Here is a 22,862-nt window from a genome sequence, read left to right on the forward strand (position 1 = left end):
TAAAAATTAAATTTTTATACTCCTTTGCCTACTTAAAATTTGCAAGTTAAGTTCATCAACCAAATTTCATTAAAAAGTTGATGAAAATACTTTTTTCTTTGCTCTTTTATTTTACTTCATCATTCACTAGTACCATATTGTATTCATCTTTAATGAATCTTATTTGGGTAAAATCTGTCTTCCTTTTTCTTGCTTTAGTTATGATGTCTCTTTTTTTCTTCACTTTCTTTTGTATTTTCTTATTCTGCCATTAAGATTCTTTACTTAATAGTGCACGCCCTTTCGACTCACCATTTTCCCATTTAATGTCATCCTATCTCATATTGTATTCAAGTTGTCATGTATTTCTCCTAATAGTTATGCTTCTACTCCTTAAATATATTTTGTTTCCCATCCTTTAACTTCTACCATTTAATTTTAGGAGTCGTGGACATCTTTCTTCTATTGATACTATGCTTGAAGCGCATATTTAAACTATTAACCTTGCAATCTTTACATATCTTTTTATACTTTTTTCCAACCATAAGAAAGTCAATTTCTGACTTTTTGTTTCCCTTTTTAATGTAACTAAGTGTTCTCTTTTCTTAAAAAATGTATTCACTATTATAAGTTTATATGCTATCATAAAATCTAATATAGTTTTTTCTTCATTTCTTGTTCCAAAATCATAACCCTATGCACCCTATCATATTCCTTCTTACTCTTGCGTGCTTATTTAAATCTTCTCCTATTGAAATTATCTTGTTTGATGGAATATTTTTTGTACTACCTCATCTAGGTCTTCTTAAAATCAATATTTGGTGTTTGCATCTAATCCTATTTAAGGTGCATATTTGCTAATTATATTAATAGTTTCTTTCGTCACTATTATTTTGAGAGTTATAATTCTATCCCCCTTTCTAACTATTATTACTACATATTTTAACAAACTATCCACAACAATAACTATTCTATTTCTTATTTTACTCTTTTATCTATACTATAACTTAAAATCTGAGTTCTCTATCATCTTTGTTTTCTCTCCTATTCATTGTCTCTCATAAATGCAAAATATTAATTCTATTTCTATTGCTTTTCCAATGAGTGGTCATATATTCCATGTTCCAAATATAAGACAATCAATATTTTTGTAATGTTTGTTCATATCCAATCTATAGTGTGAGAATTTTTGTATATTTAATATTATACTGAAGTTCTCATGTAGATGTAGTAGTCCGAGACATTGCAGTCAAACCCTACAATGTGTTTATTCCGGAAAATAATCTAGTATTAGCATAATAGTTTGATGGATCTATTATTAGAACATTTGCTTTAATTTGATGTTGTTGGCTACCTAACTTAACTCAACCATTTTCATTCTGGCTTGGGACCCATATTGGCGATTTTAATAATGTTGTAACAGCAATTGGCTATTTGATAAGTATAGTAAATTATAGCTTGGCATGACAGCCAGGTTGGGAATCTCATGGTTTTGCATAAAATAGTCATGGATTAGAATAACTTAACCCTAAACTGGATGAACATGATGGTAGTCCAAGTTGGAGCCTGATGGCAGTGCCTTGGATGGTGTGTTGGGCTTGACACGACTGATTCATAGTCAATTAGGCATGACACATGCTTGTATCTGACCCATAATCATGGAGCCAAACTACTAGTATACCAATATAACAGTAAAACAAAATTAAAAATTTTATGGCATTATGGTTATTTGGCTAGAATTTTACGAAATTATCCATAAAAATAAAAAAATTATAAAAAAAATTCTTGAAAATTTCCTTTAAATACCCTCCTTTACCTTTCATCTCTCATCCAAACATAAATTCTCACTCGTACTCGTTATGTTCATTTCTTATTCTCTCAAAATTCAGAAACTATTTCTCTGATATTTTATTTTCCCTTAATGTCTTGTAATTTCATTCTAAATATTATTTTGATATATTATATACCTATCATTATCAGTAGTGTGCCCTAACTATCATAAACATGATTCACTCTTCTTTTGGTGTATTTTTTTAGTTTTCAATATTTCATTTTTATTCATAATTGCATTTTTGGATTTAATTTAGTTTCGTCTTCATCTTTTTGAAAGAATGGTTGGAACGTCTGCATTATGGAATTTTAACGATTTAAATTTATCCTAAGAGCAAATAAATCAAATCCAAGAGATCCTGAATATTCAGGGATGATCAACCTGCTCAGCAGGCTGTTAACTAACTTAAAAATGACGAAATAGTAGGAGGGCTGTTGATCCTTGAGATAATAGTACTTCCTTAAGTGACACGGAAGTGAATAAGCCCTCTTTGAGAATCATTCAACATCATTTTCAGAATGATTAAAAAAGAGCCCAATATTAGATATAAAAGAAGGTTTATATTGCAAATCTTTGAGGGGAACATACCACCTTTTTTACCACTCCAAATATAATTATTGTTGCTTAATCTAGATTTTCTCATAATTGTGACAATCTTAATATATTTGTTTTTTCAAACTGAAGTGGTGCCAAAAAATGATTTGTTAAATATATAGTGAAGTCTAAATAATGTTTTTTTAGTTGAGTATCAAATTTTAAATATTTATGAGGACATATTCACGATTTATAGACACAATGCAATTTGGCCTAAGGCTTAAAATCTCTTGCCATGGAATATCCGTCTTTGACTGCAATGATAGTGTTATGATATATGATACCAATTGCAAATTGAGATGAAAGAAGAAGGAAACCAAGAAAAAAAAAGATGAGAAGAAAAAACTATATAATTGACATTATATTGCATGCCATAAGCTTTAAAAAAATAGTTAATATTATTTCAATTCATTTTAATGCTTGTTGTAGTATGCTAAGGGGTGTCAAATGTTGGTATGAGACAATGCTTAAACGACATTTGTTACACAATGACACAGAGAGATCACCTATGTCGAGTGGTATGGAGTTTCGGTAATTTATCAAAATAATACATTTTGACTATGCCACTCGACATGGTATGAGATTTTAAACCATGATTTTCCCCCATTATTATTTTTTTTAAGATTTTAAAATAAATCTCTTTTTTTTGCATAATTTTTTATTTAGAATTGCATTGACATTTGATTGGATTAGTAGTCATAATTCTTTTTCTTATATTTGTTACACATCACATTGACTAAGTGATGGGTTTTTAGTAAAAAAAATAGTAGTTTTAAGTGTTTACTATTACTCTACAATGCTTCGTCAATACAACAACTCAACCTTATCTCACTAGGTGGGGTCGGCTATATGAATCATTCTATGCCATTGGATTTTATCCCTTCCTATATCATAATTTATATTTAAATAAATGTTATCTTATTTTATTGGTATTGTTGCATCAAATTTTGTTTGGTCTTCCTCTATCTCGTTTGATCTACATATTTGTCATAATTTTATATTGTTTAACTGTAATATTTATTGGTCGTTTAAGTATATGTCCATTCCATATTAAAGGTGTCTCCCAGTTTTTTCTCAATAGTTGCAATCTTGACTTTTATTTCTAATGTTTTCATTTCTTATCCTACCCATTCTTGTTTTTCCGCATATCCACTTTAACATTTTCTTCTCTGCAACTCTCATCGATCGTCTTTTTGCAAAACTTTTTTTTATGTCATAAAGGTACTTTACGACCATAAAGAACACTAGATGATTTCCTCTATTTCAACCATCCTATTTGATTCTATTTAAGACATTTCTCAATCCCTCCATGCAAAAATAATCCTAATACTTAAATGGTTCGTTTGGTTAATATTTAGTGCAATATATGGATATGGCATCTTCCTTGTGATATAGCTCATAGGTGAAACTTAACATATTTAAGGTTGAAAGCCTACTTAAAATATAAGGATCTTCTATCACTTTATCTATAAATATTCCTTTGTCTTACAGTAAAAAAGAATGTGATTTTTTTGAGTTTTTGATTCTACTACTAATCTGCATATTAGTCAGTGAATATAGGAATAATTATGACTTAGCAGAGATTATTACTACAATGGAATTAAAAAATTAAAAACCATTGAGGAGTTAATATTGGTGATATTTTTTTATAGTTATAGTTTTAGATGCTAGAGTAAAATATAACAAGTTTTGTCATGCCAGTTCAGTTCACTAACTATAGAATAGGCTCAGCATATGTAATCTATAATTAAAAATTATCTCATATCTACACCAATTAGATATTTATTAACCAAGATGATAATTATGTATCCTATAGCAATAGCTCATTGTTTCTTTATCTTCAGGGTAGATTTCTTCTTGCTGCTGCCAGTGGCCGTGTTTTAGCTCGTTCATTTCATTCAGTTCTCCATGGGTATGAGATGATAAAGCAAGCTCTTGGAACTAGCAATATTAAAATTCCAGAATTCCAACCTGAAATGACTTGGAAGCGAGCAGAGCTTTCAGTGATGCTGGAACATGTTCAAGCGCATGTTGCACCTACTGATGTTGATCCTGGTGCTGGACTTCAATGGCTACCGAAGATTCTCCGAAGCTCACTGAAAGTAAAAAGGACGGGTGCTTTGCTGGAAAGGGTATTTATGCCATGTGAAATGTACTTCAGGTACACTAGGCATAAGGGTGGAACTGCAGATTTGAAAGTAAGATTTGAGTGCATCCAACACTACCTTCAAAATAGTTATATTTGAGAATCAAAATAGTTCGTCTTCAATTCTTTTTTGGTGAATATATGATAAATGTCCATTCTTGTTGGGAATCCAGGTGAAGCCTCTAAAAGAGCTATCCTTTAATTCTCCTAATATCACTGCAACTATGACATCACGTCAGTTTCAGGTGATGCTGGATGTTCTCAGCAATCTCCTGTTTGCCAGGCTTCCAAAGTGAGGTTCTTAACTTTGTTTTGTCAGTGCAATGCTTTGATTCATCAGATAATTGTTTCTCTTTGGTTATTTTGCCTGCTCATTTTATCCATCAATGAAGCTTATTGACTTTATTCAACTGATCATTACTGAAAGGTGCTTGGGCAAGCACCTATTCACTAAAAACCACACAAAGTTTCTCTTGAATGCCTTAAATCTTTCCACAAGACATTTGATTGTGTTGCATAAGTAAGCATCTTTTAGAAAAACGAAAATCAAAACTTACATCCACAAGAAATTGTTCCAGCTGAAACAAATTATATATTTACTTGTGTTTCTAAACATAATTATTTGGTCATAATACATGTTAGAAAATGACAAACAAATTGATTCCTTGTGAACCATTATAAGATGGACATTCTTTTCACTAACACAATAAACTCTTCCTTTGTGTAGCCATTTCTCTTATGCTTCTGTTTTCCAATATATTCCTATGTAATTTTTCTTCTCTGAAGTGTCTACATCGAGATTGAATCTGTTGCTGTTATATTTAGTCATGATTTTCTCTCCTAATTCCTAATGCAACATTAATGAATCAAAACTCGCATAGAAGTTTGAACTCACTTTTATAGTAACATGAGTGGTAAACACTTTTAAAAAGTGAAATAAATCATGACACATAGAATGTGAATTCATGAAGTGGTATTTTATTATGCAAAAGTTAATTAACATGAGGGAAGTTGGTGTCGAAGACACTAAAATATGCTAAGAAAGATTCCTACACCTAAAAGGACTAAATCAAACTGGAAAATAAACAGAATTACAAACTTAAAAGCGATGGATCCATACATAATATTTGTGTAGGTTTTAATATTGGCCGACAACTTAATGTAACCCCCTCCTTTATCTGGGCTTGGGACTGACCATGATGGAGAATTTGCTACAAGTGAGTTAAATATTTTAACCATCCAAACTAAATCAAGTGATGAACTCCCTGGACACATCCAAGAATAATTACAAGGGTGCATGTTTGCAAATGATATTGTTTTAGTTGATGAGATATGTGATGGCTTGACTCTTAGCGAAAAACATTACAATTTAGACATTTTAGGATTAGTAGAGTAATAGAGTAATGACAAAATATATAAAATTTAAGTTTAATAGTAGTAGATGTAGCAAGACAATTGTTAAGAGGAGAGATGATAAGTTTCCTTTCATTAAAGCTAAAAGCATTTACGAGCGGTTTTTGCAAGAGGATAGAGGGGTTGATAGAGATGTTTTATATAGGATACAATTAGGATAATTGAAATGGAGGAGGTCGTCAGCTCTTCTGTGTGATCATAAGATACCTCTAAAAAGTTTAAAGGAAAGTTTTATAAAATGATGGTTAGATTTGTTATGCTATATGAATGTTGTGCCATGAAGCACATTAGCATGAGATGAGAGTTGCAAAGATGAAAATTGCAAAGATGAGAATGTTAAGATAGATATGCAGACATACGAGTATGGATAGTATACGAAATGAGAACATTAGAGAGAAAATGAGAGTTGCACCTATTGAAGGAAATTTTGAGCGACACGTTTAAGATGGTCTAGACCAAGGAATGAAATGTCGTGCTGTGCCACTAGGTACGGACGATTTTTACCATTTTGTCGCGCGGACGAAACCGGCAGACCGCGTGCAATGATTTCAGCGTGCATCACGCATGTTCGCGATAGAAGAGCGGCGAGGTATAATTTTCCCCTATTCACAAATATATTTAAAATTATTTTTTTTAAATTAATATTCTAAAAAATTATTTTTTAAAAATTTAGAATAATTCTGATTTATATTTTAATATTTTTTATTATTTTAAATTTCATTTAAAAATTCTAAAAAATATATAATAACTCTGACTTATATTTTAATATTTTTTATTATTTAAAATTTCATTTAAAATTTTAAAAAACTTATAATTCAGATTTATATTCTAATATTCTAAAAAATTCTAATAAATTAAATTTATATTCTGTTTAATTGATATTTTTTTACTATTTAAATTAATTAAATGAATAAATAATTATTTTATATAATTATTATATATAAAATAACATCTTTGTGTTAATTTATATATTTATTATAGATAATATATTTTTATTTTAGAATTAATTTGAAAATTTGATCCATGAATATTACATATTTGTCTTTTTTACTTTTAAGATTTTTACTTTCTAAACATATGAAATATATATTTTTGTCTTAGAATGTTTCTATTTGATCTATCTAAGAAATAATATTTGTCCTTTATTTTAGAAATTTTGATAAAGGTATGCTGTCAAGTTTATGATTTCTAATAAAACACTTATAATCTTGTGTACTTTTGATCATTCTAAATTGAGAAAGTTAAATTAATATTCTTAAGAGATTATTTCAAGTTTACTTTATAAAAATACCAAAACTGTATCGGCACGGCACAATACGATACCAAAATTGTATCGTTCCTGTCTGGGACCGAAACCTCAGCACATGTCTAAATTTTAAACCTTGGTTTGGATATATATTTATGCGACCAATAAATGCCTCAATTAGGTGATGTAAAAATATGACAAATACACACATTAATCAAGGAAGAGAGATATCGAAAAAGACTTGGTTAGGAATGATAAAATAAGATAAACTTTATTTAAATATAGAAGATATAGTAGGAAATTGAACCCAATGATGTAGGAAGATCCATATAGTCAATCCCACTTAATAGGATAAAGACTTGGTTATCATTGTTTTGAGTTATTGGTCCTTTCAAGTATCAAATATGCAATTAAACCTTAGATAATTGATTACTAACTTTTGATTTCTACTATATTGCATACATTTGGCTATTATTTGTTATTAACTATCAAAAGCAATTTTAGGGTTTTCCAGATTTTATATCAAAACCTGAAACTCTACCCTAACCAAAATCTGACATATTCAATAGTCTAATACTGAAAACACGCAAATTGTATGGCTAATTTAGATGCTGTTGGGTTGAGTATGTCAGGTTTTTTGCCCACCCTTACATGGCTTAGTGGCATGAGCATTGATTCATACCTTGTTATGACTACTACCTTTAAACACTCACAATCGCAAGCTGATGGTCTTGATTTTTAAGGTCTATTGTTTTCTTTGATTTCTTTAGGTGCATTCTTTTTGTTGTTACAGTTACATCATTCATGACTGAACCATAGATTATGCTTCACCCATCATCTTTTTGTCTTTCTTCAAGAAGCCATTTGTCTACTTTTATTTATTTTTCATATGCACGTTTTTTTATTTTAATAATTATGGTTGCATCTGATTCATTTAGAATGACAATCATTATTTGTTTTAAGATGCTGTTATTTTGATTTTACTTCTGAGATTAGCAGTCAAATGAATGTGTTTTGTAAAGGTCTTGAAATTGTTTTTAGCTGTCTTTCTGCCTTTTGTTTTCTCCTATTGCTTTACTTTAAAATTTGTTGTCGCACATGACTATCATTGTTCAACTTCAAAGTAGTGGAATTACATGAGTTGTTACCAGGCCTCGTAGAAGTAGCCTTTCCTATCCATCTGAAGACGATGAAGATGTTGAGGAAGAAGCCGACGAGGTAGTTCCTGATGGTGTTGAAGAGGTTGAATTGGCAAAAATTAACCTTGAGAAAACAGAAAGAGAGAGGAAGCTGCTCCTAGATGACATTAGGACCTTATCGGGTGATTCCCACTCTGATTTGTGTTCACAAGAAAAGAGTGGTGACTTGTGGATGATTACCGGTGGGAAGTCTATTCTGGTAAATTTTCTGCTCAAAACACTTTAACTAGAACTTTAATGTAATTTCTATTATATCTTACTATTTTAGGCTTCAGTTCAAGGTAAATCTTAATCAACATGTTTTACAATCATTAGAATGATGTAGTTCCTTATGCTATCCAATACCGTTCTCCAAAATTTACTTAACAATATCACTAAAAGAATTTCACCAGTGTTTTGTGTTCTAAATGATATTGTCAGTCCTGTATGTATATACAAACTTTAGGTGGACTGATCAACCTTCTGATTGATGAATAACAACAACAACAACAACAGATTAAAATGTGATTCAGCATGTTTTTAGCATTTAGAAACTGAATTTTCCTTTTCATGTCACTTAGATATGTTATTTAATTAGGTGCAAGGTCTAAACAAAGATCTGGTAAGTATTCAGAAGTCCAGGAAAGAGGCATCTTCTGCATTGCGGAGGGCTTTGCAAAAAGCTGCACAGCTACGTCTAATGGAGAAAGAAAAGAACAAAAGTCCATCTTGTGCTATGCGGATTTCCATGAGAATCAATAAAGTCGTTTGGACTATGCTTGCTGATGGAAAATCTTTTGCTGAAGCAGAGATAAATGAGATGGTGTGTATTTAGAGATTTTTTTCCTGAAACTATTAAAGAGGGTGATTATTTTTTATAATTTCATGGTTGCTTAAATTTCTTCTCCTTTTCTCTCTGTATACATTAAAACCTGTTAAAGAATTATAGGATGCATTTGAGAATATTGGTAGTCCTAGGAAAATGCTGAGTAAAACATTTTGTTTGTTTTCCAAAAGTAATTTGTTTGTTATTTTCATTGTTCCTAGCTATATCAAGCACTTTAGTCAACACATTTTTTTTCTTGTGAGTTGCTAAGCTGAAGAATGCTTTATATGACGTAACTGTCCTCTACAATTGGTTTTGTTGGTAAAAGGCAATCTGTTTGTTCTTACCTTTGTAGTATGTTCTCCTCTTATTCCAATAGCTTAATTATTAGTGGTTTAAATTTTAAATGATCCAAGGCTGCTAGTTCTTTTTAGTTACAACCAGTTACAGCGTTCGCCTCTTTGATAACAATGATGCAAGAGGCTGATTATGTGTTACAATCCCACGGTTGCTAATTTTTTTCTCCTATTTCCCTTTATACATTAAAACCTTTTATAGAATTTAAGGATGCATTTGAGAATATTGGTAATCCTAGGAGATGAAATGGTGAGTAAAATATATCTTGTTTAATTTTCAAAAGTAATTTGTTGTTATTTTTATTGTTCTTGATTATATCAAACACTTTAATCCGCACAGACATTTGTTTTCTCTTGAATTGCTAAGGTGGAGAATTCTTTATATGATGCAACTTTCTTTACTGTTGGTTTTGTTGGTTAAAAGCATTCTGTTTGTCCTTACATTTATAATATTTTTGCCTCTTAATACAATTACTGAATTATTAGTAGTTTAAATTTTAAATCATCAGAGGCTGCTAGTTCTCTTTAGCTACAATCAATTACACTGTTCTCTTTGATAACATCGATGCAATCCAAAGAAGAAAGAATCTCAGCGTTTGTGTTCATTGTCTTCTCTTTAGGAAGATAAGTATTATAAGTAGTTTTCATATTTGATACTGCATTACGTTAGGAGCAGTTGTCCTTCTGACTGTAGTGATAGAGATAATTGTGAAAAAGAAACATGGTTGAAAAGTATTTGCAGACTTCCGTAGCTTTAGAGATTTCCAATATTAATAAAATGGGTATGGCATGCTCTGGTTATGCAAATGTTGCAAACTCTTTTTCTGAGATATTAATTACTCAGGTGCTTGAATTAGGTATGTAAATCATGTTAGCCTTGATGCTTGATGGGAGTTATTGTTATTATTATTATTATTTTTTGAACTTAAGCGGCTGGAGTGTGTGTGTCACCATGTGATTTTCTATGGCAAGTTATTCCAACTCTACCCTATCATTTTTCTCTTTGATGTTTAATGCTGTTCCTTATCTAACTTAAAGATCCTTAATTTCTTTATGAGACGACTGCACATAATCAATCTATTGATGAGGAGTAACTTGAGTGAAGTGGAATCTTCAAACTAAAGCGCTTGTTGCTATGTGTTTCAAATGAATTTCTCATTGTGATGCCCCAGTAATATGAAAAACCATTGTTCAAGCAATTTTCGTTAAAAGTTTGTTTACATCTTTGTATTAAGATTGTCAATGTTGTTTGGTTCTGTGTAGTTTCCAATCATGTTCAGATTTTGTTTTTATTTTTCTATTGTCTTATTTTGAACAATAGAATTTGGCATTACTTGTTATATAGTTAAACATGGTGATCTTTTATTGCCTTATAGTAATATCCCAATGACTTTTTGTTATCATATCGTAACATCCCATTTCCTTTTATGTTACATCAGATGTATGATTTTGATCGGGATTACAAGGACATTGGTGTTGCTCAATTTACTACTAAGTCCTTTGTTGTTAGAAATTGCCTACCTAATGCAAAGTCAAACATGCTATTGTCAGCATGGAATGCTCCTCCTGAATGGGGAAAGTAAGTATTTAGTTGCTTCACTTATGTTATGCTGGTTGAAAGTATCTTATATCATTTCATTATTTATTACATAGATTGTACTTAGCTCATGATATTTCAGTTAGAGTTAAAAGTGAAGGGAATAGTTTTATTTGACCTATAAGAGATGCTATGGTGGTGTAATGAAATTAGCAAGTTTTTTTTTCATGGTTGAGGAGTGATCTTAGTCATTGTAGCAACACCTCTAATGAGTTGATACTTAGCTTCAATTTTCTATATTTGTTCATGAATCAATACATTATCTTGATTGTCACTGTACATGATAATTCGTGCTCATCCGAGAGCAAACATAGTCACATTCTCTCACAAGCTATTTGAGTTGTAGTTCATTCCTCATAGTACTATATTGTTTCTATTGAACGAGCTTCAATACTCTATTTCTTGTTTTCTTCCCACCAGCATATGAATATGACAAATTATCTAGGTGTATTTTTCTTTTTTGAAAACAATCCCTCGCCCAGAGCATCGTTGAGATAATGAAAAAAATGCACGCATCATCCCATCCCAATAGCACTGCTGTTTTTTTTTTTTCATAAATTGCTAGTCTGATAACAACGAAGCATATATACATGGTGAGATCATATGAACATGAATACCTATTGACGAATTCTGTCCTGATTGAGTACTGTAGCAAAAGGACATTAAAGTAGTCTGCTAGGGCCGTAATGGTTGATAATGTTGATAACTGTTGCAAGAAGAGGGAAAGTAGATTTTATTGGGTATGTTGACTATTCTATGTGAAAAAGGAGATTTCTGGCCAATCAAAGGTAAAGTGCAGTTGGAAAAAAAAATTATGTTTGGGCAGTTATTATCCTTCCCTTTGTAGGAAACTTGCTCTAAATCTTTAAATCCTAATTAAGTTAAAACACCCATTATGAGACCACTACACATAACTAATGATTCTTAAAATTCCCATTTAAGCTACGTGAGAGATATTAACTATTTTCAGCTTGTTATATAAACTAGGAAAGACTTTATAAAAATTAAGGCATGATCTTGATGTAAACTAAAAATCAGTAAATGAGATGACATCTTAGGAGATAATCTCTCTAGTGGACTTCTTGTGGCAGCATTGGCATCATAGGTGAAGTGATGAAATGGAAGAAGGAAATCACTTGTTGAGGATCCCAAAAACAACCATCAATGGTTAGTTGACTCGTAAATGTTTAAGATAAAAAATAGGACAGTAATAGTGATAAAAATCAATTGTATTTGGTAGGAGATAGTCAGATTAAGGTTCAAAATCTTGAGCCATGCCAAATATCTCAACTTTGACTTGAATGTTTTCGTGTTTCATAGTTTGGTGAGGGTGGAGAGAATTGGATGGGAAAGAAGAAAGAAGATGAAAAAAAAAGGAAGAGAATATAACTGCATACCTATTCCCACACGGAATGTTATATTTTTTTTTGGGATAAATAAAAATATATTGAATCCAAAGAGAAAAGAGGTACAAACTTGATTAGACAAGCCCAATCACCAACATCAACCATCTCATATATCTAATGACACTCACCCCAACCAAACCACTAGTCCCTGCGAGTTACTTATGTCTGACGTAATGTCAAATCAGAGTATACTCCCAAAGATTGGTACACATGAGTTTGCACACTTCTGAGATCTGAATATCTAATTGCCCTTCTCTAAATAAACTTCCTCGCTCGCCAAACATAATAAATCATTGAAAACAAGGCCAGGTGATAGGCCTTTGTTGACACCCTACTCCCTTGATAGTATTTCCTAAAGACGCATCATCCGTCTGTACGTGGACATCTCCTATTGCATATGAAGTCATTCTTTAATCCTCCTCCAAAGCTCCGCAATAGGGGGACACCCAAAGAAAAGATGCTCTTGGGACTCTTAGCACCTGATGGTAGAAGATGCACTACCGATCCTCCAAGTACTCTTATCTATCTCTAGTGGGGAGATGTCACTGCGCCAACATCCAAAATGTAATTGCATGGCTCTACTGAATATGGCTTTCACATTGTCCGGACCCATGGTTTCTTAGTGCTAGGGTGCCTAAAGAAATCATAAGCTCAAGCCACTCCATCATCTCGAGTAAACCGATCTGCTAGCCCTCGATGTCCCAGCTGCCAATAGGACAAGGTCCCGTATCTGAAGCAACTGCTTAATCAGTAGGGATTGTGTGGATGACCTCCCAAGACCATACATCCGTGTGCCTTAGGTAAATGGGATGAACCCACTTTATTCAAAGCGCATCCTCCTTGGCATGTATCTGCCATCACACTTTAGCCAAGAGAGCTAAGTTCTAAGCACGTAAGTCTTGAAACCCCAAACCGCCTTCATCCTTGGGTCTACACACATCTGCCCAAGAGACTGGTGGATATTTAGATGTCCACATGAAAGATCTGTATATGTTGTAAATACGATCAATAATACCCATAGGAAGTGGTAAAATAGATAACCAAAAACACTCCACTCCCTTGAGTATATAGGTAATGAGTTGCACCTTGCCCGCATAAGATAGTGTTTTATGAGGCCAAACATTGATCCGTCGGACTAGTGAATCTAGCGGTGAGCTGTAATCAGAAATCCATAGCCACTCTGCAGCCAAAGGAATCCCGAGATACCTGAACATGGAACCCTCCCGAAAGCCCGTAATGGAAAACAACTGCATAGTGTTGTGTTATCAACCCTAGCCAAATAGATACAAGACTTTAGTCTGTTGATCTGAAGGCCATATGTCGCACAGTAAAAGAAGGTGGTATCATAGACATTTGGATGTGGAAGGTCATGATGAAGATCTCTCTTTTGAGTTCAACACCCCAAGGAGTGCTTAACCTATTGAGTTGATATCAGAGAACAAAATATCCTCAATGAAAATCTAATGAGATATGGCAAAGTAAAAGAAAGAGTGCTCATCTAGAGTGGACAATGGAGCTTCATTAATGAGAAATCAAATAAGCGATAAGAACATTGTCCCAATCATGTTTGAAGCATCTGATAGGGAACATCATGGCACAAGCAACAAACCAGATGTTGATTGTTGCATTTGGCAATCCTATCGTGTTATGATATATGAACAAAATTCATTGGATAAATACTACTAAGATTAACAAGTGGACCATGCATATCTTTTAAGAAATTAAGATTCTCTATTCTGCAGCACATTTCAATGTCGTCTCAGCTAAATTCAAGACACATTGTTCCACATTGAAACCTAGTCTTGGTGTGTTAGCAAACAATTGTCAATGACTATGGGAGAAATTTCGATGGCAACAAGTCAAAGTTAACTTTTGTTGGTGTAATCGACTATTGGTCAAAGTTGACTATGGTATGAATTGAGGTTTCATTGTTAGAGCATTATATTTGTGCAACATGTTTGATGGTTGGAGATGATGTGTCAAGTCGATCGGATACATTCACGAAGTCCAAATGGGTCAAGTTAGACTAGACATTTGACAAGTGAAGGAAGTCCTAATGGGTCAAAGAGGATAAGATGTTAGGCAGGTTGTAGAGTGTTAAGAGAAAATCGTGTATTAGACACCACGGAGTTATTAACTTATATAGAGAAGGATATACAACATAATTACAATAATACCCCTAGTTATTATGTTTACAATATTCTAACACTCCCCCTCAAGTTGGAGAATATAGATCATATGTACCCAGCTTGTTACATATGTAGTCAATTCAGGAACCACTCAGTGACTTAGTGAATATATCTGCTAGTTGATCATGTGAGTTAACAAAACTAGTAGATATTTCTCTTGATATGACTTTCTCTCTAACAAAGTGACAGTCAACTTCAATATGCTTTGTCCTCATGAAAAATTAGGTTTGAGGCAATATGCACAGCAGCCTGGTTGTCACATATAAGTGACATTTGTGTAACCTCCCCAAACCTAAGTTCCTGAAGCAATCGTTTTAGCCATATAAGCTCTTGACTAGTTATGACTATTGCTCAATGCCTCTGTACTGAATCTTCCCACAATATTCTGCTTTTTGCTTTTCCAAGAAACAAGATTACCTCCGACAAATATACAAAACCCAGAAGTGGATCTTCTATCAGTGGGAAATTCTTCCCAATCTGCATCAGAGTACCCTATGACTCGAGTATGCCCTTTGTCTGCATACAAAAGACCCTTTCCTGGTGCGCCTCTGATATATCGAATAATGCGAGTCACAACATCCCAATGTTCTTTGCATGGAGAGTTGAGAAATTGACTTACTACACTTACCGTAAATGAGATATCCGGACGAGTAACAGTAAGGTAGCTTAGTTTCCCATTAATCGCCTGTACCGTTCAGGATCTGGAAGAGACTCCCCCTGATTTGGCAGGAGCTTGACATTAGGATCTATAGGGTTATCGACTGTCTTTGAGTTTAACATTCTTGTTTCTTCCAAAATATACATTGCATACTTCCTTTGGGATATGACGATCCCCTGTTTAGACTGTGCTACTTCTATCCCCAAGAAATATTTGACTTTGCCGAAGTCCTTTGTCTGGAAATGTTTAAAAAGATGTTTCACCTGTGAAATCCCAAGATGATCACTACCTGTGATGGCAATATCATCAACATAAACCATTACGTAGATGCAACCAGTAGATAAGTGGATAAGTGGCGATAAAAGACAGAATGGTCAGTCTTGCTCTGAGTCATGCCAAACTGTTGAATTACAGTACTAAATCTACCGAACCATGCTCTGGGTGATTGCTTGAGGCCATATAAAGATTTTCGCATGCGACATATAAGACCAGAAGACTCCCTCTGAGCAACAAAACACGAAGGTTGCTCCATGTAGACTTCCTCGAGCAGATCACCATGTAAGAATGCATTTTTGATGTCCAACTGATAAAGAGGCCAATGACGAATCGCAACAATTGACAGGAATAGACATACAAAAGACATCTTGGTAACAGGAGAAAAAGTATTCTCATAATCCAATCTGAAGATCTGACTATAGCCTTTAGCGACGAGACGCGCCTTAAGTCTATCAACCATACCGTCTGGACCAACCTTCACCGTATACACCCATCGACAACCAACAGCTGACTTCCTAGGTGGTAGAGGAACGAGGTTCCAAGTCCCACTACTTTGTAAAGCATAAATTTCATCAAGCATAGCCTGATTCTATCCTGGATGGGCAAAGACATTACCTGCAGTCTTAGGAAGAGAAACAGACGACAAGGAAGAAAGACAAGAATAAGAGGAAAGAGAAAGACGATGATAATTCAAAGAAAGCTTAGTGAGGAGAAGGATTACGAGTGGAACGCATACCCTTTCGAAGTGCAATAGGAATATCAGAGTCAGGAGATGGGATCGGAGAAAACGGCGAAGGACTTGGCTCCAAAGATGTGTCCACGGCAGTGTCAGGGTCGATCGGCGGCAAAGCAGGATGAGGACGACGTTGATAAACCTGTAAAGGAGGAGACGAGGTTGGGGATGATAGTGGCGCCTCCGGAGGACAAAAGATAGTCACTGGTGCAGGTGGAGAGGGAGAAACCTCGGACTGGGAAGCGGGAGGCCCAAAAAATGAAACTGAATCAAAAAATATGATATCAGCAGAGATGTACAGACGAAGAGCAGGGGAATAACACTTGTACCCTTTCTGAGATCGTGGGTACCCAAGGAAAACGCACTTATGAGATCGGGGAGAGAGTTTATCAATGCTAGGATCAAGATTATGAGCAAAACATATAGAACCAAAGACCCAAGGTGGTAAAGGATGAAGAGGATGATGAGGGTAGAGGATATGATGAGATATTTTACCCTAGATAATGGAGGAAGGCATACAATTAATGAGATAACACACAATAAGTATGGCATCACCCCAAAATTGATGAGGAACATGAGAATGGAGAAGAAAAGTCCGAGTAGTCTCAAGGAGATGACGATTCTTGCGTTCTGTAACCTCATTCTGTTGAGAGGTATGAGGGCAAGACGTGCGATGCAGTACATCATGAGATGCCAAGAAGGAACAAAACTGAGTAGAAAGATACTCGCGTGCATTATCACTTTGCAAAGTTCGAAGAGAAATACCAAATTGAGTTTTGATTTCATGAAAAAAAGATTGAAAAATAGAAAATAATTCTAAACGTTCTTTCATCAGATATAACCATGTACAACGGAAAAAATCGTCTATAAAAGTAACAAAATATCGTGATCACAATATAGAAGAAACACGACTCGGACCTCAAACATCAGAATGAACCAAAGCAAAGGAGGGCGTAGCCCGACTCACAGTGTGAGGAGAAAAAGAACTACAAACATGTTTACCTAACTGCACGACTCACAAGACAAAGACTCTAAGTGAGAAAGGCTAGGATGTAATTGTTTCAGCTTATTAATACCTGGATGTCCCAACTGAGCATGAATTAGAAGTGGGCATGTCACTGCTGAACCAACAAGAGAGGGGGTGTTGAAGCCGATAAAGTCCATGAGACACATCCAAAGCTAATCATCCTCCCCGTACTCCGGTCCTGTAAGGAAATAGACGTTTTAGTAAAATAAATAACACAATCAAGAGACCGAGTAAGTTGATTTATTGACAATAGATTAAAGGGAGCTCCGGGAACAAAAAAAAACATTATGATTAGAAAGAAACGGAGAAGGATGAACAATATCAATACCCTTGGACTCAATTTGGGAACCATTGGCCATGGTGATAATTGGTAAATAACCCGAAATAGTGAGAGAAGACAATAGAGATTTATTACCAGTGACATGATCAGTGGTCCCAGAATCAAGAACCCAAGGACTTGAAGAGAAAGATATGCTAGCAAAGGAATTAACAGCTTGTGCGACAACAATAGTGGAATCAGAAGCCTGACGATCCTCAAACCATTTCAGAAAGTCATTATAGGAAGGTTGTGGGGTCGGATCCAGTGGCGGCTGCACAGCGAAAGCTGAAGAAGCGATAGAACTCTAAACGACCTGAGCAACGCGAGGAGGTCGACCATGTAGACTCCACTTATTAATTGTGTGTCCTGTTCAGTAGCAATGATCACACCAAGGACGTCCTTTGCCACCCTTACGAGGTGGAGGTCTGTTGTTGTTTCGAGAGACCAAAGCTGACGAGTCACTAGGAACGGAAGGAGGCAATGTCAAGACTTTGGCAGGGACATGGAGGAGAGCCACCTAGGTACTATCTATGGTAGCTTCTGTGGAGTTGTCCAGGATCTGATTACGAACATGAGAATAATCTGAGGGCAGACCATATAAAGCCAGAGACATAAAAAACTTCTTCCGATTTTCAAGCTCTGCAACAGGAGTGGCCGCAGGTGGAAGTAGTTCATTAAAGTCACAAAGAAGGTTAGAGATCGAACCCAGATAAGTTGGCTTTGAATCCTTAATTTGATGGGCACTGATGATTGTCGTGAGAGCTTCACAAACTTGATATAGTTGCCGAGAGTTGTTTGTAAAGAGTTGTTGAGCCCAAACATCTTTACAGGTTTTGTGAGTGCGGAAGGCATCCCTAAGAGATGGATGGATGGTGGCTTAGATAATGCAACACAACTGGGCGTCAACCTTTCTCCACAGAGGACGATCGACGACTTGGACATCCTCTTTGGTTTGAGAGAGATGTGTCTCATAACCCTGTCCAACAAGCCAAAGCTCAATAAGAGAGGACCAAGAGGAGTAGTTCTTACCATCCAACTGCTCGGAGGAGAGTGGTGCAGTGATGTGGTTGGTAAAGATCGAAATATCCGGCGTTGGAGTGCTAAAGGTAGCCATTGATCAGCTCGGTGAAAGAGGGCAGTAGACCGACTCTTCGGCGACGTCGCAGCACCTCGGAGACAAGCACGGAGTTTCTCTCCGTCGTCGGACTGCAGGAGAATTAAGGTTTACTGTGGCGCTGAAAAATTTAGGGTTTGCTGCATCGACGCTAGAAAATTTAGGGGTTGCTGCGGCGCAAGGATATTCCACACAGAAGGAAGAGCAGTGGCGGCTTGTGCTCACGATCGGGAAAGAGATGCCTCTGCTAGCGTGCAAGGAATGGAGGCGACGGTTTGTGCTTGCGGGCGACGCAAGAGGGAGAAGCAGGCGGCGCGCAAGGGAGAAGCAGCGGCTTGTGCTTGCGGGCGATGCGAGAGGGAGCGGCTTTCTCGAGGCCGAGGAGCAGATCCTGGTTGCGGTGGTCGACGTCAGCGTCAACGGCAACCACGGAGAAACCGAAGCGGGCGACGCGAGAGAGAGAAGAGGGATCGGGAGAGATTTTCTCCTGTCCAAGCGTGACTAATGGCGGTTGGAATTGTGGCGGTGGCGGAAAAATTAGGGTTTGGCTCTGATACCATGTTAAGAGAAAATCGTGTATTAGACACCACGGAGTTATTGACTATAGAAAAGGATATACAACATAATTACAATAATACCTTTAGTTATTATGTTTACAATATTCTAACATAGAGGATTGGATGTTTGATAGTGAAGGAAATCGTGATAGGTATTGTTAAACAGGTGATGGAAGTCCAAACAAGTCGTAGAGAATTGGATGCTTGGTAGAGATGAAGTTCAAACGGGATCTCAAGCAAGGATGAAGTTCCAGAGGAGCGAACTCTAGGCATTGGAGGCTGGACAAATGGAAGTTCTAATAGGTTGGATACTGGGTAATGGATGAAGTCCTACATATATGGGGTTTCTATGCAAGGGAAGTCTTAGTAGGGATACTAGGCAAAGATAAAGCCTTGGTGAATCGAGGTCAACCTACACTAGACACACAAGGAAGTGCTAGAAACGTGAAAGTCTGTAAGCAAGATTTGAAGTGGCTGAAGATCAGTCAACTAGGCAATCAACTCAATAGTTGATTGATGGTTGAAATTAAATGGAGGCCACTATTCAGGGCACCAATCAACTGATGGTTTGGATGAGTCAACTGATACAAAGTTTTTGGTTTCTGCCACGTTTGTGTTTTCATCAATTGATTGATGGGATATCTGGTTGAGTGATGGCGTAATCGATTGATCAAACAACTCATGCTAAAATGGCAACAAACATAAAGTTTTGTTGGCGTGAACAGTTGATTGGAAATTGTTGATTAATTGAATGAAGAATCAGTCAATTGGTCAATCAGCTGATGCTCAAGCAAAAGTGAGCAATAAGAATGTTTTTGTTGACCAAATGACTAGAATTGATGAAGCAACTGACTAATGCTTAAACAGGAAAGAAATAACAAGCTGGAACATATGGATTTTGACTAGATCTCAGTGTTTCAAAGTATTGTATCCAAACTGGAAATGATAAACACCTATTCACCAAATTTTGATAGGGTTGTGGGGAAATATTATTTTTGTAACCATGTATATCTCTACATAGTCTGAAAATATTTTATAAATTATGGGATCATTATTCCATACATCATGGGAGCGATTCTTTAAATTATGGGATGTGATTCCATAAATTATGGGATATTCATGGGTTATGATAACATAGCTAATATAAGGATTGTTATGTATATAATCACTTTGTACATACTTTGTTTTTTACGAGAGATACAATAGCAAAATCAACTAGAACATGACATCATCAATCTTGATCCTTTCTCAGTTGCTCTACAGCAGATAATGAAGTAAACGTGGCATAAAATTTTTTTAAAGTAGCCCCATCCATTTGATTCATACCACAAGGCTATCTATGCGGGCACTATCAATTATAATTTCATGTTCAAAATATTCGTACTAAATCAATTACATAAATAATTTACGAGTTAATAGTAGTTTCTTTACAAGTATATTAATATGAACAATGAGTGATTAAAAATACCAAAATAATTGAGGCCCATCATAAGTTCATAACTTGGAGGTTCAATGTGCCTAATTTGAAATCAGTCCCAAGCATCTAAAGCAGTTGTATCACTATGTGGCAAACAAGCAATCCATTTGAATTACCTTACATTTCATCAGGATGGGTATTGGTATAAGAATAGCCATGAAAGCTATTGTAGACATGCATACCAGGAATCATATACTTGGATGGAATGTCATGTCAATTTCAGCTTGTACCCATCCATGCCTGTGCTTAAACACTCCTCTTGAAGCACCAAAAGGTGACTACTATTTGACATTTCTAGCTTGTCAACATCATTTATGCAACCTTCATATTGGTCGTACAAGTCCTCCCTTAGCTTGTTTCATTATAGCTGGGTAGTTTTCAGTTTCCAGTGAGCCTGTCGAATCTCGTGGCACCTTTATACACTGCTTGAGACATATTATGCCTCTAGCAATATAATATATAGGGGTCTCATTTTCATGGACTCATGATGTATTGCTCCAATCATCAAGCATGTTGCCATGTAGTTTAAACAACATCAGGTTTTGGAACTGTGGGATGATAATGAAATAATGAGAGCTTGAAAGAGAAGGATTTTTTGAGTATGCAAGATAGGTATGAGAATGAGAAGTGGGAATGCTTTAAATAAGTATCCTTCGCCAGTTGATGCAATACATATTTACAAAACTATATTAAGCCTGTACTGTTTGATATTAAGTTCCAAAGTGGTCAACTAAAATCAGGTGGTCAACCTATTGATATTTTGTTAGAACATGCATACAACTGAGAAGCTATCGCCTAAAAATCAGGTGGTCCACCTATTGATACTTCGTTGGACGGTTCATACCACCTATACTTGCAACACATATTCACAAAACTATATTAAGCCTGTACTGTTCGACATTAAGTTCGAAAGTAGTTACTTAAAATCGGGTGGTCAACCTATTGATATTTTGTTGGAACATGCATACAACTTAGAAGTTGAAGAATTTTGTCAAGAGAGAAAGAACTAGTATTGTATTTCTCAAATTCTTGATTAAATTATGTACATGAGGATTATTGTTATTTATACACTTCTCTGCTTATTCATGGAACGAAATTCAATCAAATAAAATCTGCCCATAATGTATAATCAAATAAATCTAAATCAAACTATCCAAATTTACAATATATTCTATAACACTCCTCCTCAAGTTGGGTTGTACATATTGTACATGCCCAACTTGTCACAGTTCTTCGAAGTTGATCCTTGGGAGAGCTTTTGTAAGTATGCTTGTGATTTGATGTGGTGAAGGAATATATGAGAGATCCACGGATCCTTTCGCCATGTTTTCTGAAATGAAGTGTCTGTCAATTTCTATGTGTCTCGTTCAGCTATGGTGAACAAGATTCTTTGCAATGCTTTATCTGTGATGATTCCGAGTTCTTTTAGGATTCTACCAATCCATATTCCTTCACAAATTTTGATTGCAAGAGCTCTAAATTCCGCTTGAACACTGCTTCTTGCAACCACAGATTGCTTTTTTACTTCTCCATGTTACTAAATTACCCAAGACATATGCACAGTTGCCCGACGTCAATCGTTCTGGAAGATCCCAACCCAGTTTGCATCTGAGTACACATGTATACCTTGATCTTTGTTCTTTTGAAATAATAACCCTTTGCCTGGGGTACTCGAGGTATCTCAAGATTCTGTAGACAACATTCATGTGTTCTTCTGGAGGACTATTTATGAATTGACGTACCACACTAACGGGAAACTAATATCAGGCTTTCACCCAATCATGTCTGTTTCTTTTAGTAGGTCCAATGTGTATTTCTGTTGTGATAGAAATATTCCATGTTAGATCAAGCCATTTCCCTGGCAAGGAATAATTTTGGATTCCTGAGATCTTTTATATCAAATTTTTGAGTGAGAAGCGCTTTTAGATTTGCTATTTCTT

At 35.2% G+C, this 22,862-nt stretch overlaps 1 protein-coding gene across 1 annotated transcript in view; it reads left to right on the top strand.

Annotated features, from left to right (window-relative positions):
- LOC122005628 (protein SABRE-like) overlaps positions 1-22,862 on the top strand; it is a 67,856-nt gene that overhangs the window by 32,229 nt on the left and 12,765 nt on the right. Inside the window, 5 exon segments of the mRNA XM_042560739.1 lie at positions 4,249-4,602; positions 4,724-4,842; positions 8,361-8,607; positions 8,986-9,210; positions 11,009-11,148. Of these exon segments, the coding sequence (XP_042416673.1) occupies positions 4,249-4,602; positions 4,724-4,842; positions 8,361-8,607; positions 8,986-9,210; positions 11,009-11,148 (1,085 nt within the window).

This window comes from Zingiber officinale, chromosome 7B, assembly GCF_018446385.1.
Source record: "Zingiber officinale cultivar Zhangliang chromosome 7B, Zo_v1.1, whole genome shotgun sequence".
NCBI classification, from domain to species: Eukaryota; Viridiplantae; Streptophyta; class Magnoliopsida; order Zingiberales; family Zingiberaceae; genus Zingiber; species Zingiber officinale.